Raw genomic sequence first — 19,430 nt, 5'->3', positions numbered from 1 at the left:
CATCGAACCGGCTCACAAATTTTCACGAGAATCGGTTGGGAATTGCGACCTGCAAAGGAGAACATCCTGACATACGAAAGCATTTTTGCCCAAGCTGAAACGGAAATCTTCGGTAACGCTGGGTCAATTATGTCTGATTAGGTCTGTTTTACAAGCTTTTCTTATTATTTAACTTGCCCTGTTAGTATGTATGGGACAAATCTTGCAAGGTAAATTTGATCCACTTCCCGGTTTCCGATGAAGCTGAAAATTTGCATAAATATGTAAGTCTGGTGACAATGCAATATTATGGTGCCATCAAACTGATCTGATGATGGAGACAGGAGGTAGCCATAGGAACTCTGTGATAAAACAAGGCAATCTAATTGTGTTTGGGGTTTTTAGAATTGTCTCGAGTCTGAGTATTAGTTGCCTGTGGAAAAAAAGACAAGTCAGTGATAAAAGCTTGTACCAAAAATGAAATTTTTGACAAAAACTGATTTAAACGCATATTATTATTATCATACTCATATAAGCTATTTATTTAGGTAGTTTTAGTTTAGTATTGTGTAGTTAATAGTTTATGTATTTTTGTTAGTTTTATTAATCATTAATCAATATTATAAATAATACTTTTACATAAAAAAACTGGTTATTTTCAAACCAGAAAACTTGAATATGTTATAAAAAGGGTTGTCATTAAATGTTAGTAATATACATTACAAATAAAAAACCAGATACTTGTTTCTAAATCCATTATAATTAAATTATTATGAAAAAAACTTTTTTAACTCACAAATACCGCACTGGACGCACACAAACATTAATTAGACATTTTCATTCTTAATTTCCGTTTTTCCGTTAGAATTTTCTTCAAATCGTCAATTTCCTTTGAAGACGCATTTTTGGTGCTAGAAGTGTTAGATTTGCTTTGTTTTCTCCATGTAGCTTTTTCGTTCATGTAAGACTCGATGGACTTTTTTGTTTCTTTTAACTCTTCTTTTTTCTCTTCATTCACTTCTTTTATTGTATTTCTCTTTCGTTCTAGTTCATCATGTAAACCTATTTTCATTTCATTTATTCTTTCTTGAAGTTCTGCCATTGACATCTCACACAGTAAACCGAAGCCAGATGTTTCTGTCAAGTCTATAATTTTGGGTACTTTTGCTTTTTTTTGCTATAATAGCCAAAATTTTGAACTCCTTTATCATTTTAACTCTGCGGTCTAACTCATCCTGTTTATCTTTTAAAGCTTTATCTAACAAAATTTGATTCTGCCTCTTAAAATTTTCGGCAGTTTCTTTATTTTTCATAACAGTATTGTGTTTAGCTTTTAATACATTTAATTCTAACATAGACAATTTTTCCATTTGTTTGCGATTTTTTTTCATTTCATTTTTTCTCCAATTATCTATTTCTTCATTCCACATTTCTTTCTCTTTCAGGAACTGTTCATATTTCTTTTTATTTTCAACAAGAACTCTTTGTTTCGCCAATAATGCTTCTTCATACGAAATTTGACCCATTAAATGTTTCTTTTCTATGTCCAGTAATCGTTCTCTTTCGTTCTCTTGGCGGTCAAATTCTTGTAATTCCTCTATTTTGGCAGTATTTTTGCAGTTCATAACATTGTTAAACCACTCAACTTCTTCTTGTTCAGCTAATTGAATTCTTTTTTTCATCCGCTTGATTGTTGCTGCAGTGTCTTTTACTGGTTGGCTTATTTTTTTTATTGAGTTTGTGCTTTGTATTTTCGGTAATGGTTTCATAGAGTTATTTATCTCTTCTTTAATACTATCAATTTTTTGAAAATATGCATTAGATTTAATCATGGCATAATGACACTCTATATTTTTAACACCGTTAAGTAAGTGGTCAGCCTTCTGCTTATTTTTCTCATAGCTTTTTTTCAATTTTTCATCTATATCATTTCTGGATACAATCCGTTTCATCTTAGGTTTTGATACATGGGGTAATGAAACTGGCGATGAAGGTAAAGGACGTGTTGTGCGACTAGCCGAATTTAGTCCTTTTCTATTCAACAGACTAGGTGCTATTGGCACTGTTGGTGGCTTTATCCTGCGGGATTCCATCTTTTTAACATATTCTGCATAAGTATTAGCCATTTCACTGATGTAAGGTTGCCACGTATACAAGGGAGTTGTAATTTTTTCGGTAATATAATTTGCGTCATAATAGTCTTGACCAACTTGTGCCAAGAAAGTCAACACTTCGTCGTTACTCAAGAAGGAAGTAAATGTATCCAACAAAGGCTTGCTTAAATTAAACAGACATTTGTACAGAAGATGCACGTCTTTAGGTTTGATTTGGAAGATTACAGCGTGGAACAATATCATAAAAAAGTCTTTATCTTGATCTGAAAGTTCCTCGGGTAGGTGAAAAGCTATGTCTTTTAAGAATTGACCGTGTTTCTGAATGCCTAGAAACGTTTCAGCAACCCAGCCTAGTTTGGAATCTTCCGTGTCTTTCGGACACTTATCGATGTACGACTTCATGTATTCGTGGGGCACAACTGCGACAGCAGAGCCATAATCAATTAATATATTTCTTACCATTTTGACATTTCCTGATGTGTAATAGTAAACCATTCTATTGTTGGAGATGGTTTACTATATTTCATCTAATATCACAAACTACTTAAATACATAACGTAAAATATGAGTACAATCACAATAAATATTTATTTGACACTGTCCGAAATTTTGACGCATGTCATTTAGCATATTTGATTTATTAGGTTAGTAGAGGTTTGATTACAACGGGTTTGCTGCAGGGGGGCAATACTAATAAATGTAATTAACATTAGTAAAGATAGCGGCAATTTCTATTAATGGGATCCGATAACATACTTTTGCATAAAGTTGACTTCCAATTGTGCAAACTACATCACCAGATGTCACTATAAAATTGATACAATTTAAAGGCATGAATATAACATTAAGAGGGTTGCATATACCTCGTATGTCAAGACTTATCTTTATTTATAATATTGTTACCTAGCAACTGTTGTTTACTGTCAAAAAAAATGTAATTGATATGAACTTATTATTTCTTTATTCATTTTAAAGTGCAGAGCAGAGCAGAGTAAAATCGGAGCAAGCATTAACACGAGTCAAATTCAAATAGGGTAATTAGAATCACAATAGTCCTAATGTTACAAACCCTGGAGGTTTTAAAACTTTACAGTGTTCAAGGCAATGCCGGGAGGTTTAGATATTTTCGAAGGTAAAAAGAAAATATCATCATCATCATCAGATGAAAACAAGCGATGATTATTTTCATTTTGTTTACAGCAAACATGTTCGATGAAACTCTGCCAAGATTTGTGCAATTTCATTCCGCTAAGGAAGACGAGATAGAGTGCATCTATGGAGGTACGTGCGTAGACAAGACATACGTCTTCTATGCCTGAAATTCTTCTTCTATGCCTAAAATGGGTTAGCTCGCAAACCGTAGCAATACTATCTGCCGCAATATTAATGCTATTTTAGTAACTACTGGACGCTAATTGGTGGTTCACATTGCGCCGTAAACTATAAACCAAATATTAAATAAGCATGCTCTACAATGTCGACCGTCAGGCAGGTACCTTTATAAAAGTATGACTTTAACAGTAATAATGTGATACATTATACAATTAATTGTAGTTTATTGAAAGGATAATGAATTTTAATTAACACACAAGTGAGTACACGATTCTATGCACTCGCTGCTCTATTCGTATCTAGTATTTAATTAGGTAGCCGACCTGTTTTCGCCGGAGCCGTCATTAATCAATCACTCGGCCAAGAAGCTATTATTCGACACCTCGGGCGGGGCTTCAATACGCGTAAAGTGCAAGTCACATGGGGCCTCTTAAAATATAATAATCGTGTTAAACGCGACCATAAAAGCCATATTCGATTAGAGAACATCAAATGGCTCTGTGTTCGTAGCTCGTTATCTCCTTGGCACCTATTGTGCTCCAGTAGGTAATATTGGGTGTTGAAGAGTGATGAGTTTTGTTAACTATTTTTAATTAGGTAGTTTTATACGGACGGTATGATTACTACCACTGTGATTTGCTCTTTATTTTTTAATAACATTTTTTTAAATATTAAGTAGTTATTAGAAAAGATACGTATATTCTCTTACAAATATAGTGGAAAACTATCTAAAAAATAACAAACACAAGACATTATAGGTTTGCTTAGCATTTCTGTACCGTTAACTACGTAACTATTTATTATAACTAACTAAGTAAACCGCAGCGTAACAAAACTAGACCCTAATCGTAGTATTGTGTTTCTACCGGTGAGTAAGGTTGCCAGAGCTCAACGAAGGTGCGGAATGTTAGGGTCTGCAACGGGCATATAACTCCTCAGGAGCTGCAGGCGTACATAGGCTACGGAGACTGCTTACCATTAGGCGGGCCGTATGCTTGTTTGCCACCAACGTAGTATTAAAAAAAACTACCCAATAATTACTACATCTATTATATAAATGTGTTTTATTTTATCACGATAATTTAATACTTATAGATCGTGTCATTCACAAAGACGCGTGTCTTGACTCGTATGGTTATGGTATTAAAGGTTAGATTTGACAAATCTGCGCGTCATCGTAGATGACACGAACTATAACAGTCTTAACAAAAAGATACTTATCCCTAATTATGTAAATTCTCATCCACTTACAGTATGTAACTGGATGAGAAAGCAGTGGCTTATTGACTCTGTCACAATTAATTTGACAATGATTGAAAATCAATCTCGGGATAATATTAGCTGTCAGAGTCTGTCAAATTATCGTTCGTAATTAACGACCGGCTCGACTTTTTGACTAACACTTATTTGGTGAGAACTCATTGTTATCTTGTTCAAAGTACTAGCCACTTATTCCTTATATATCGTTAATAGGTCTTTATGTCGTTAAAGAATTGAACGGCAAAAGTAATGGTGTATGATTTGAGTGTTGAGTTGAATTTATTTGTATGAGATTTGACAAGTGTATTATTAACTACTTAAAGTGTTAAAATACCCGAGTGAAAATAGGTATTCGTGAGGTTTCCTTTTGTTCATTTTTTTGCAGGTTGTCTTTAATTTGTCTGTGATTTGAATTGATATTTTTATATTTTTTGGTCGGGAGATAAGATTCGTATTTTTTCGCCCGGAAAACTGCATTTCCGTTGTAAGTAGGCGTCGGTTATTTATGCGTCGTTTAATATAATTTGGTAACAGCAAACGCATCCGTCGGAAACAATTAGCAAGCTGGAAGAGCACGTCGGTGATTTTTCTTCATTATTGCTTTGACCACGCCTTGTTTCTGCAGGTGTTTTTTGAACTGTGTACTGTACAATGTACAAATTCCATATTTGACAGCCTAGCCAAGGTGACAATCGCTATCGCTTTGACAATGAAACGCTTTGTGTCGCTCTATCATTCTTCCATATTAGTGCGATAGTGACAGTTGCGTTTCGATCGCTACAAAGCACATTGGCTGCGCGACCAGATCTGTCCATTAAAAGTAAAACATTTCCTCTGATTTCATTAATATTATCAGTGTAAATGACAAGGTGTAGACTGCAGAGCTACTTTTATCCAGACCGCAAACTTAAAATCTAGACGTCTCATTGATATTATAGTTATGCAGGTCTCAAAATAAAGTGTTTAAGTCTGACGAACGAGCAGATATTATTGGTATTATATTGAAACTTATTGGTTCGCGCTTACTCCGCGTCCGCTTACGCGTGCGTGATGTATACCTATAGATAAAGATATTCCTAATATGCTATTTATATCTAGTAGATGCAACATTTTTAAGTGTCTAAGTTTACAGGAGAAAAGGTGTCTGAAAGACTACTTTTTAAATATGCATTTTTTTTTGAAGTTTCTGAGTAGTACATCCAGCTTCAAAATTGTATTGCCACTTTATGAATGAATTACATTCATAATGTGTTCTCGCAATTTCGCAGCTCGCTGTACGTGTTTGTACGGGACAATGTATTGGCATCCGATGTGCGTTTCACACAATATATAAAAATGGAAGCCGAAACTGATTGCCTATAGCACAAGATAAACGCTAAGTGGTACGTTAGTATGACCGCTCGTCACGAAAGGTTATACCTGTTATTTATTGAATCCTGCGTCACGACTCTTGGACGTACGGCCTAAGATGTGGCTCTAAGGATACCTTTGTAGGTGCCATATTTTCCTTATATCTATTACGTAATAGAGGCATTGGTTTAAATCGAATGACTTGTTCTACGTCTATTATTGCTTAGGCTATATAAATATAGCGTGTTTCCATTTTATACTAATTGGATCATTATGAAATTTATATTTTAAAAATATTATTTATACTGAAGTTTAATATTCATGTATACACGATTTCAAGTAGGGATGATGAAACTATTAGCCGAGATAAGAAAATTATACAGATATCTATCAATTTATTTTTCACCACACCAACTGGTAAAGGCGCTCTTGATTGTTCAAAAACTAATGAGAAAGTTGCATTTTATCCACCTGTGTGGCAAAGTAATCAGATGCAGATTTTGAGTTGTTTCCTTATGTTAGATGGTAGAATTGACTTTTAAATGATGATTATGAATAATAAATTTCTTATTACGTTCAGTTGAATTTGATTAGGTTTTTTTTTGTTATTTCATAGTTAGTATTTTACTCGTTTTGGTGTGGTGAAAAAAGTTGTGTTTCACTCGGAGGCAAAGTTTGTTTAACCCTCGTGCCTTGAAACCCTCGCAACGCTCAAGATTCCACTTCGCGAACCACTCGCTACGCTCGTAGTTCAATTTTGGACTCTTTCGCTTGCTCGGGTATCAATATTAGCACGAGCGGTTAAACAACAACTTTGCCCCCTTGTAAAACAAATAACTATTAATTTTGATTTAAGGAAGTTTATGCTGAGGCTGTCAACTAAATTATTTCTGTTGGCGGCAAGATAATAATGGATTCCTGCTTCTGATTGAAATAAAACATTAAAGTATTTACTTGCCCATTCAGTAGGTGAAATTTTATTAAGCCCACCAAAGGAGAAATTCCATCAATCTTGGGCAGCCACAAAGGATCTCAGCAGAGAATTATGACTCCTTAGGCGCGGAGCACACGGAGCAAGTGCAGCGTTGCGCGATTATGCGATTAAACTTTTAGTATTTCAAAATCGCGACCTCATCACTAGCGCACCCTCCATGACGGCAAGTGATTCACGGTGAAGCATGGTTAAAAGCTCGATGACGTCGCCTTGTCGTTGTGCAAACGTTGCGTCGACGCTGCGCGAAGTATGCGTCACCGCCATGCGGGCGCTGACAAGATGTCAACGCCCAAGTGACGCTATTAAAAATACGTTAAGGGCCACCCCACACAAGCGTCTTTTGAACGTCGGCGTCTAGTCAGCGCCATGGAAAATGGCGTCACTGCGCAGTTGAGCCAACGTTGCGTTGCGTCGAACAGCAGCCATATAGTTGACTAGACGCTGACCCTCGAGAGATGCCATTGTAGTTACACAAACAGTCGATCGCGCTTCACCGTGCTTTAGCACTCCGTATGTTCTATGCTCTATACAAGCCCGCTACTATGTAGAAGGTTTTTATTATTACTCGCATTTAATGACCTCAACGTGATTAGACAGTGCCTCTCTATGGCTTTATTTAGTACATAAATCTCGGCTGAATATGGCGAAGGCAATAACAATAAGAATGTCTAGGCGTTATCGATGTTGGTAAAGGCAGCTGAAAGTTAATGCTACAGGGATTTAATTACCTACCTACGTATATTTTATGGGTGTAATGATGTCTTTCCATGTAGGTATTTTTAAATTGACTAAAATATCTAGGAGATTTCCTTTGTTACTGCTACAAAAAGCACGAAGTAGTAAATACAATAAATTGAGGCAAAATACAGTGCAGATCATATAAACAACGCAGGTAATCGCTTACCATCAGGTGATCCGTCTGCTCGTTTGCCTCCTATATCATAAAAAAACCAATATATTTATACTTTTGCAGTTTTATTGCACTTGATTGCTAATGATAATTAGTTAATTATAAGTTACACCCTTCCAAAGCGCGTCTAATATTAAAATAATAAAAAGGGCCTTTAATCGAACTCAAAATCTCTATGTGAAGAGAAAGTTATTAGGAGTCAAAATATAGAATACGAGTAAATTGAATTAGCTTCTTATGTTAACGTATCTGCCCGCGTAGCCAACGTGCATATCGTTCACGCTCCGTGGCGAACGAAACGCAACTGTCACAGTCGCACTAATATGGAAGAGTGATAGAGAGAGATGACTACGATTGTAACGTTGGCTACGCGGGCAGGAGTACAGAAGTAGTAGTTGGTAGTAGGTATATGTTAGTATTAATGACCATCGGACGAATTTATTTTAGTTAATATTAGATTCTTATAACATAGATAACTTCTCGTAAATTCTGCGTTAAAAGATGACGTCGATGATAAAAAACTATCTTGTGTCGTTTCTCTGGATTCAAACGAATTTTATACCAAATTTCATCTAAATCGATTTAGCGGTTTAAGCGTTAAGAGATAACAGACAGATAGACAGACAGACAGACAGACAGAGAGACAGACAGACAGACAGACAGACAGTAGACAGATATTGAAAGGAATAGTAGGGATTAATGCATAAAATGGGTCATGACCGTTGCCATAGTCTTTACCGTGGGACATTACTGAAGCTTATGGTAACATCTGGCCAATGACCATTGCCTCGTGGCCACGCAGAATATGTCAAGTCAAAAAAAGCCTTTACGGCACTTCTCGGCAGAATAATGCTCTCAACATTTGATGACCATAGTTTTGCAGCAATTAAAACTATTTTCGCCCGTAGTGAAAGATTTATTCATTTCATTAAGTATAATCAGAGTGAAACAAGACAATGTTAAATCCCGATGCAGGGCAATCTCCGTCCAAGATAAAGTTTGATGACCACGGATGTTATTTATTTGTTTAGTAATTTATATAAGGTTAGTTACTGTTTTATTGGCCGTATTAAATCAAGCCCCAATAAGGCAGCCATTCATGTTTATTTTTACGAAGTTTCTGCTTGGTATGTCCAATAAATTATTAACTTGGTCACTTTTATCACGAGGCTACGGTAACATTTATCGATCGTCTATACATAACATGGATCTGCTACTACTACCTACCGGTACTCATTTCTTTTACTTTTAACCCACTTAACTATATTAAATTTAATAGACTTGAAATAAAACTATGGAAACGGATTATATCGCGTATAATGTATTTAAAATGTATCCTGACGTTCGAACCCTGTACAGCGTTCGTGATCAACGGAAGTCTGAGGAAAAAAAAAACTTTACCTCTATCAAAATTACAATAAATTATTTATTTTTGCGCCATCGATATCGCGGTAACCGAATACAGTATTATTTAATAGTCTTATTTGGGTTGAATTAATATTAGTTTTAAAGTAGGAGTAGGTAGGCCGCATAATCACATACATGATATAAAAAAATAACAAGCTGTAATAGAAAACTCCTATAAAACTCAGACATGTTGTTTTTATGCTAAAGCTAAAGCGGTACAACTAATTCGTAGGGAGGTCGGTCGGTCCGTTCGTTTAAACAACTTGAGTCGATATTCAGAAACTGGATCTAAATTACTTGGGCTATCTTAGGAATATCTGAAATACTAGGATTGCGTGGTGGAGTAGAAACTCAATACCTAAACCATACGGAAAAACCTTTTAGTAGATTCCTACAGGCACCACTTTCAACAAAATAAACGATGTCTGTCTGAAAAATAATTCAATGAGCAGTATTCCTGCTCATTGAATTATTATGCAATACCAAATAAACAAATTTGGTAATTTGTTACTAGTTTGGTAGTTTGCTAGTGTGAACCGATAAATTTGGTATTTATCGGTTCACACTAGCAAACTTAACTACTTATGCCTATGTGGGAAGTGGTCATGTCCATGCAAATCTCGTCACAGCACAAAGTGGTCGAGCTCACTCAGCCTTTATTGATTGACAAGCGCAGACTTCGATTAAATTCTCGCGACTCGATCCAAAACATTAGCTTTACACCCAGTTCCCTAAGATATCTCAAATTATACCTTTAGGTATCTTTCTAATCATTAATGGGATAAATAATTTAAATTACCAACTAGCAATGGCTGCCGTCACGCCAAGTTAAACGCTGTGTTTAGATTGGTAGAAAGAAAGAATTAATAATTAAACAGACAAGTTGACTTTTAAAAAGTAAAACTGAAAAAAAATGTATTTATGGTATACTTGATTTATGAACTGAATGTTTAGGTCGCCTCTATTAAAAGTCGTAGGTATGTTATAGTAATATCAAATTATAATTTATACATTCCTGCTAGATGTCAAATGAACTAAATTTCAGTTGTTGCCAGAATAAGAGCAGTCATGCTCATGTCATAGAAAGGTATAAATCTTCTCTAAAAGTTTTTATTGAACCCCAAAATCTGATCATGAGGAACCATTCACTTGTAATTGGGCCGTGAACCTCGTAAAATATGAGTTCTGCCTCGAGAAGGTTTTATAGAGAACATAAACACTTTATTGTGTTTTTGTCCGGATTCCATCATGCACCGTGTATGTTTAAAGTCCTAATTAGCCGGTCAATGTTAGCAATTAATTAAATGAATTAAAAGCATTTATCGTTCTTAATAATGCATTTTGCAGAGTTTCTGTGTAACACTTTAAAATCTCGCGTTTGGTATACGTATTTAATGTCCTTAAGCGCCATTAAATTCCATTATTTTACGTTTTATCCGACGTTTCAGCCAGGTTGCACTAGCTGTGGTCACGGATGACTGTTCCAGCAAAATGTCAATGGAGATATTGGTAAACAACACTAAACTACCCGATATTAGATTATATAGATGTTCGGGGTAGACAAATAAATTAACTACCCGTTTTTGGTTAATGTTTATTATCCACGGCACAACACGCAACACTAACAATATCCGCACACTGATCTGAAAACGGGTAAAATAATGGAATTAAATCTCATTAGAATCGTTAAGGACATTAAATGGGGCTCTGTAGTCTTCTTCTTCTTAGAGCCCTTTTCAATCTTAATCGGCCCATTGATTAACAGTCCGCCGAACGGTATTGGCCTGTCAGTGGTTCGGAACTGTCAACGTTTTGTTCTGACAGGCCCATACTGTTCAACGGACTGTTAATCAGGGGGCCCCTTTAGAGATGTAGGCCTCCGACAATTTTTCAAAAACTAAACTAAACTTTTTCTGTAGTATAAGAAACAAATTAACATCGATAAGATAAAAATATTATTCTTCTGAATTACTTAATATTAGGTTTTGTACGATCTAATTTATTTCGGAAGCACTACACTCTCTCGATCTCAAGTTTCGTATGTTAAAATTTTTCAAGTAAGTATCAGTAGTATCACTTCAGCCTATTATAATGGCAGGCGGCTTTAAATAGCAGATTGTTAACCAAGGGAAGGCACTCATTTCTTTTGAGGTAGTTTAGTAATAATCCGGGACTGAAATGATGCCCTTCACCTGAGTTAAACACTACTTTTCACTTCGAATACGAGGAGGGTAAAATACATGTGTATTTAAAAATACATGCTTCAGTGGAAAATTGAGGGTATTACTTTCAATTATTAATTTAGGTTAGTGTTGTTATTTATAAAATGGGGAGTTAAATATCAGAATGGACATTGTACAGTCAGCATCAAAAGTAGCGGATCAAAAAACGCTTCACAAGTATCTATTCATTCTGTAACAGCTTAACAAAATGTATTCTCTTCTGGTTGTCTTTAATATAGAACAGTTAAAACTGTAAAACATATACTTTGGAATGTAAATTTTAGAAATGTATCCATATTCGGAAAAGTTATCTGGGATGTCAGATACTTTTGGCGCGTTGTTTCATCCGCTACTATTGATGCTGACTGTACAATAAATCCATTTATAACCAAATTATAATTATATATCGTAAAAAAATGTATTTGAAATATAAAAGACACGTATCACTTTTTAGATCAACAATGACCCTCTTTCATTTCAGAGCATGAGAAATGACAAATATGTTTGTGTTTTGATATGACATAAATAATGAATTAATAGGTGATCTATAAGATGAAGAAAATATTTTAAAAATTGAATTATGCCTTTGTATTTATTTCTTAGCTATGCAATAACAATAATATGGTTTTCACATTGGATGCGGATCCACTTGTCGCTCCGGTGTGCAAGCGAGGAATTGCTGCATATGTGCATAACCCTGTCTCGCTCACACACCGGAGCGGCGTGCGGAGCCGCATCAGTGTAAGAACCGCGTTACGTTACAACTATAACCATTGACATATATCTAAGGACGGGCCTTACGGGCAATAATAAAGTCTAATGCCACAACGCGATTGGTTGCAACTAGTTGCGTTAGATTGCACGCTTGGCTCAAATTCGTGAGTCACACCACTGAACTAGAACCCATTCATAGTGCTCGTAAGGCCCGTCCTTAGATATATGTATGTCAATGACTATAACGCCCGCTTTAATAGAGGCGCCTCGCTGACATTTACGATGTCTACCATGGGTTATAATTACAAAATACTTGAGTTTTAAAGATGTTTGGTAACACTGCTATTTCCTTCGTATTCATTAATTACAAGATATAAGCTAGAATTTATGCGGAAATGTTAAAACTTCTTGTTAATTATCAAATATTGATTTTTATCATTTTAATTGCTTTTTAGATTAGCTGAATTATGCGTTTGGCTTTAACTCTGAGCTTAAAACAAACTATAGATTACTTAATAATCTAATGTGGAAATGATTTAATTAACAGATACAAATAGGTAATATAAATTAAAAAAAAATAGATTTCGTTAGGTATTCCCACTAATTAGGTACCTAACAATTTATTAACTGAGTGCCAATACGTCAATATCATTTTAGAGAACTTAATATCCCTATGACAGTTCATTTTTGTACGGAGTTACTGTCAATGGCAAATGTTTTTGGATTTTTTTGGTACTTTAACACATTTTTAGGGTTCCGTAGTCAACTAGGAACCCTTATAGTTTCGCCATGTTCGTATGTCTGTCTGTCCGAGGCTTTGCTCCGTGGTAGTTAGTGCTAGAAAGCTGAAATTTGGCATGGATATATAAATCAATAAAGCCGACAAAGTCATACAACAAAATCTAAAAAAAAATTGTACACGTATAGTGGGGGTAACTTTTTTTTTTACTTCAATCCTACAGTGTGGGATATCGTTGGATCGTCGTCGTCTTCAACAAACATTTTTGATAAAGTGAATATATTCGGAGATAATCGCTCCGAAAGAAAAAAAAATGTGTCCATCCCCCTCTAACTTTTGAACCATAAGTCAAAAAATATGAAAAAAATCGTGGAAGTAGAGATTAAGAAAGGCATTAAATGAAAACTATAGCGGACATGATCAGTTTAGCTGTTTTTGGGTTATCGCAAAAACTTTCCCCTTCATAGTAAAAAGACGTAAATCCACAGTTCATCCCTTGGTTAACAATCTACTATACTTTAAGCTCCAGTTTAGCTTATTGTGACGGAAGAATAACTACGGAACCTTACTCTGAGCATGGCCCGACATGTTCTTGGCCGGTTTTTTTATTGAGAAGTACGGTAAAAACCCATTACTTCAATTATTTCCTAAATTGAGTCTATCCAACAGTGAAATTGAAAAACTGTCATACGGATCATCATTGGCCGCGTGAAGTATAATTGCCACCCTAATACTTAGTAATATAATTTTTATAATTGGTTTGGTAATATATTTCTTTTCTACAAGGCATAGGTACATACTCTTGGGGGCAATGATAACCATTACAAGTTTGTTTGTACTATTAGAAGTATTAGAACAAATTATATTATTTTGAGAATATATTTTAATTTGTTTTTATTTCAAGTAGAAACACTACTATATAAATTATAAACTGAAATAAATGTCATATACTAAGAAAAAGTGACCAAGGCCTCCAGTGCCCCAGGCTGGAATCGAACCAGTGTCCTCTGCTATTGCGGCAGGTGCCTGAGCCACTCGGCCACCGGGATCACGGCAGCATTAGTTGAATTTTTCCAAGTATATGCATCTCTTACTGAAGGCTTAGGCGCCCCCTAGCCATCTCTAAGGTAGAACAGTATGGTTCATACCTTCTAACTGGATCAACTCAGGTGATACCGAGCTAGCGAGAGAGATGGCGCTGCCAATTAATACTATTAGAAGTATTAGAACAAATTAAATTATTTTGAGAAAATATTTTTATTTGTTTTTATTTCAAGTAGAAACACTACTATATAACTTATAAACTGAAATAAATGTCATATACTAAGAAAAAGTGACCAAGGCCTCCAGTGCCCCAGGCTGGAATCGAACCAGCGTCCTCTGCTATCGCGGCAGGTGCCTGAACCACTCGGCCACCGGGGTCACGGCAGCATATGCATCTCTTACTGAAGGCTTAGGCGCCCCCTAGCCATCTCTAAGGTAGAACAGTATGGTTTCCAGCCTGGGGCACTGGAGGCCTTGGTCACTTTTTCTTAGTATATGACATTTATTTCAGTTTATATTTGTTTGTGTTAGTCATAGATACCATCGTGACCAGGTGGCTTAGAAGTTGTGGCGTTATCCGCGAAAAGTGTAGAATCTGGTTCAATTCCGGCCTTGGCTAGTGAAAGGCTTAAATGTTTTTGGTTTAGTTTATCATATTTATTTCAGTTTATAATGTATAAAACACAGTACTGTGACTAAGTACCTAGTTAAAAAACATTAAAATATTAAACGTAAAAGTTATTTGCCCTCGTTGTACATGTATTAAGTATTTGAATAGGTATAGGTAGGGATGACAAATACCTGTTTTTTATGTAAATTTTATATATACGTGTCTGTCAATATCCCAAAATTTACTTAAAGGTGACTCTATCATTAGATTCATTAGTGCCTAAGCGATTTTGTGTTTACGAGCGCCAGTTTCAACAGTAATCTCATTAAAGAATAAGTTATAGGTATTTTTTATCTCGCACCGCGAATCATCAAAGAAGTTTCTGCAACAAAATTGTCTCTAACTAATTAACATTGAAATTACCTGACACATAACAATTAGAAGTTAATTCACTTTAGACAAATTATTCAGAACAAAACAGACAATAAATAAGCATCAAATATGTATCTTTTATAATACGAGTAAATGTATTTGCATCAAAAAATTACAATGTAAATGCGTTTAATTAAATTTATATTGAGTTGCATTAATTGCATATTTATTTAAAATAAACATACCAACAAAGTTATTAATTTTTATCACCATCTGTCATTTCTATATGAAAAATTTTGGTGACCAAAGAAAAAAAAAATACAATAGACAATCCGACTTTAATACCTATCAGATGTATCTGCGATGATCTTAAAGGTAGCAGGCCACTCTGAATTTCAACCTGCCATCAAACCGATATTGGAATCATATCTGTTGTCCGTACGACACGCCCACGCGACTGTCAGGTAACTGATATGATTCAAATATCGGTTTGATATCAGATAAACGTACGAATTGGCCTGTATGTATACACGGTGCCAGTGAGCATTGCGAGAGATTTTAACAGTATATTCCTAATCATATTCAAAGAATAAAATGTACTATTAACTTTTTTTGGAATTCGCCTAATTTCAGATTCAGAGTTATAGCCACTTACAAAAAAAAACATCTTTTTATTGTTACTTAGTGCCAAACGCCTTTTTGATGGCGATTTTGCCACTATGGGACCTTCTTCTTCTATTAAAATATGGCCTCCGTCAAACCTACGATGATTTTGCCAATGTCAAGTGTCTTTGTTCAGTAGTAACTTTTAAGTGTGCTCGTAGAGCATGACGTTGTTCGGTAGTTTCTTTTTAGTAAAGAGATAGCTGGACTTTAAAAGTCACGATGGATTGCCGGGTGTTGATTAAAGCTTGTTTAGTTTAGTTTAGTTTATTTATCTCTCAATACAATATTCATAGTTAATGTAAAAGGATACATAAGCAATTACTTATCGTATAGTGATCGTCGGATACAATGTCTCAGAAATGCGTGGTTAAAATCTCTCGGGTTCCTCGTGGGCACCTTGTACAAGGTGCTAACCAGTTAGTTACCAATATTTTAAGAGATGGTACTTTACATCAAAACAATTAACTTTAATTAACTTCAGTTAAATGTTTTAATGTAAAGTCTCAACAGTTGTGTCGAATCTCAATATATAAAAACTTAAGTACTGTTGAGATCTGACGAATCGAAATGTATAACAAAATTCTCTAATGTTTGTTTAACTTATGATTAACTATTTTAGTACATGGCAAATAAAATATACTACACTACACTACACTTTACTCGTACATTTGATGTATTTAATTTAATTTATCACCTACCAATATGCAGTTACTCCAATGAGTCGACAGAAATAGATACTAAACTTATGTAACATAAAACATTGGTATCTCTACAGATTTTTGTCCATTCCTAAGAGATGCAGTCTACAGCCGTTTCGGCACATGCTAATGAGTCAATAACGCTCCGAATCACTTTATTTAATTTTCTTGCACAATTAGCAACAGGGTACTTACGCGGTGGCGACAAATAGCTTTAATGACTACTTTATATTCTCAATATTTTAATTGCGATCTCCAAAATTAAGGCACCTATAAAATTAAAATACCTTCTTTAATTGATATTGGCCGCCGCTAATGCATTGCATTGCATTTGCATAATCAAAACATACTTATTATATTCTATCCTACTCAAGCAATGTTTATAATAAATTATAACTTACATTTTACGAGTTAAGTCGCTATAGTATTTGTAAATGAGTTTGGGCTAGTGTTGGTGGTAAGCAACGTACGGTACGGTGGTAACGATGGATAAATTTTATCCATCGATTGATCGTAATATATTGATAAATACTGTAACACTAAAAAACTCACTTAACACAAAAAACTTTGCCTCTCCAATAGAAAACATCCACATCTGCCCGCGTAGCCAACATGCCAATCGTTAACACTTCGTAGCGGACGAAACGCAACTTTGGGCTTGTGCACAAATCACGCGAGGTTCGATAGGGGGGTAAGAGTGGTCACGAAAATCTCACGACAGATCACGTTCCAAAAATCCAAAAAAATAGACGTGAGGTTGCGTGGGGGGGTATGTCGGCTACGCGGGTTGATCAGCTTTTTATTTTCGCTTTGGTCCCAAAGTAAACGTTACTCAGTATGACCTTCATATTCATCTTGCAAAGGCTAAGGGTTGACAAACCAGCCTGTATAGTAACTACTCTAAAGTTATAAAAAAAAAACGTCAAGAGCATGTCGGGCCATGTTCAGTGTAGTTCCGTAGTTACCATTCTGTCAGAATAGGCTAAACGGGGGCTATTAGTAATAATAGTCAGTATCGTGTACATGATACTCACTATTAATAGCCCCCGTTTAGCCTAGTAGTACATTACAAGCATAAGGGCGTACCTTGGCAGCGCTTTGTACATTTTTTCCTAAAAAGAGAACACTTCTTGTAATAACTCAAAAACGACTGGACCGATTATGAACGGTTTAGTTTTCATTGAAAGTATTTCTTTTACGATTAAGCTTTTCTTAATATTTTTTGGGCCCATGGTTCGAAAGTTAGAAGGGGGGGACCATTTTTTTTCGGGGCGTTTATTTCCAAAAATATTCAGTACCTATGTAAAAAATGGTTGTTTGAGACCCCTATTTATTTTATAAGATTTATCCAACGATATGGCACACCTTAGGGTTATCCCGTTATAAATCCGCACCCGTTTAAAACTAGAAAACGATAACTTACATGACCAGAGATGTGAAAAATAGTTTATAAAAAGTATTTAAATACAAAATACAAAGATTTCCTTGATATAATATTTCAAATGCAAAATACAAAACAGTTTTCTAATTTGTATTTAAAAGATAGGTATTTGCAAAACACTTTTTTTAAATACAAATACTTTGTGATAAAAAGTACTTCTTTAATACTGAATGCCTGAATAGTCTGAATTAAAAAGAATTACTCGGATTTTCCATTTCTTTATTCTTTAAAAACAGTGCGTCAATCAGTCCTCTAGAGTGCAAATTTCGTATTGTTTCCTCATGCTAACCGGTTGAATGGACTTTTAAGTGATGGTTTTTAACGGTCAAATATTAAAAGTATTTATTTAGATTTGTAATGTCTCACAGCTAGTGTATACCTCTCGTTGGTCGGTGAAAACTTCTTGTTTGTGTGAACCAGGTCAGAAAATTTTGTACACCTCTCGTGCCTTGAAACCCTCGTAACCCTCAATATTCCACATTTTTAACCACTCGCTACGCTTGTCGTCATGTGCGGCGTTACTAAACAGATTCACCAGACCAGTTTCATGTTAAAAGAATGAGAGAATTGAAAGTATTGTAACGTCAGAAGAAATTGTAACTCCTACCTACTTTACCTACTAAGAAGTATTTTGCAAATAGGAAATAGGTTCCAAAAAATATTACAAATAAAATACAAAATAGTTTTTCTAAAAAGGTATTTAAATAAAAAAATTGGTACTTTGCATTTTGTATTTGCATTTTAAATACAAGTACTTCAAATAAGTCACATCTCTGTACATGACGACTTTTACGAAATGTACATGCCCGCCATCTCATTGTCAGTTTTTAAAATGAGCATCATTTTCGAAATTTGTACCCCAGAACTTATGTAGAAAGTGATATCCATGATGAATTTACTCCAAAATACTATCACAAAAAATTACATACATACCACCATTTATTGTGCTGATCGAGGTAGAGACGAAACCAACAAACCCGAAATCTTTAAAATCAGTTCAGCCGTTCTTGAGTTATAAATGGTGTAACTAATCCGACTTTTTATTTATTTATTTTATTTAATAAATCATACAGCTATCTTTACAGTTTCCCCGTGCGATAGTGCAGGCAGGTACTTTACATAATAAAAAAGTACTATATTCTATGCTTCTTTGTTTTACATTGGTTTAGAAAGATATGTCAAAGCAGTCTTCAAGGATTTAGAGGTTATTACAAAACGTATTCGAAACAGTTTCTTTTTCATTCAAACGAGCACATAACAGTGGAAAGCTGTTACGCTTCTGTTGTTATATAAAGCATAACTGCAATTCACGCCATGAACAAAAGTGTGAGACTGCGCCACCAAAATTGCCATTGAAAATTTAGTGAACGGGTTCGACTTTAGGCGAGGTTCATTTAAGCATAAAATTACCTACATTGTCTTCTTCACTTTGTTGAGTGGCAATGAACTGCACTTTGACATAAAATCGGTTTAGACGTTATAAATCTATTTCATTACCTTAATAAACAACGAGACGCTGTTACGATAGGCGAGTCATCATTTTCATGGCTTGTATTTAAGGGATGAGTGCTTATCAAA

General features: G+C 35.0%; 1 protein-coding gene across 1 annotated transcript; it reads right to left on the bottom strand.

The window, feature by feature from the left end:
• Positions 1 to 719: 719 nt before the first annotated feature.
• On the bottom strand, positions 720 to 3,213 carry LOC133517235 (golgin subfamily A member 6-like protein 6). The gene is given in 2 exon segments (XM_061850453.1): positions 720 to 1,153; positions 1,155 to 3,213. Coding segments are annotated over 2 exon segments (1,785 nt in total). The 5' UTR covers positions 2,589 to 3,213; the 3' UTR covers positions 720 to 802.
• Positions 3,214 to 19,430: the final 16,217 nt, after the last annotated feature.

This window comes from Cydia pomonella, chromosome 4 (assembly GCF_033807575.1).
Source record: "Cydia pomonella isolate Wapato2018A chromosome 4, ilCydPomo1, whole genome shotgun sequence".
Taxonomy (NCBI): Eukaryota; Metazoa; Arthropoda; class Insecta; order Lepidoptera; family Tortricidae; genus Cydia; species Cydia pomonella.
The sequence above is the reverse complement of the archived record's forward strand: the minus strand, read 5'-3'. Positions and strand labels throughout refer to the sequence as shown.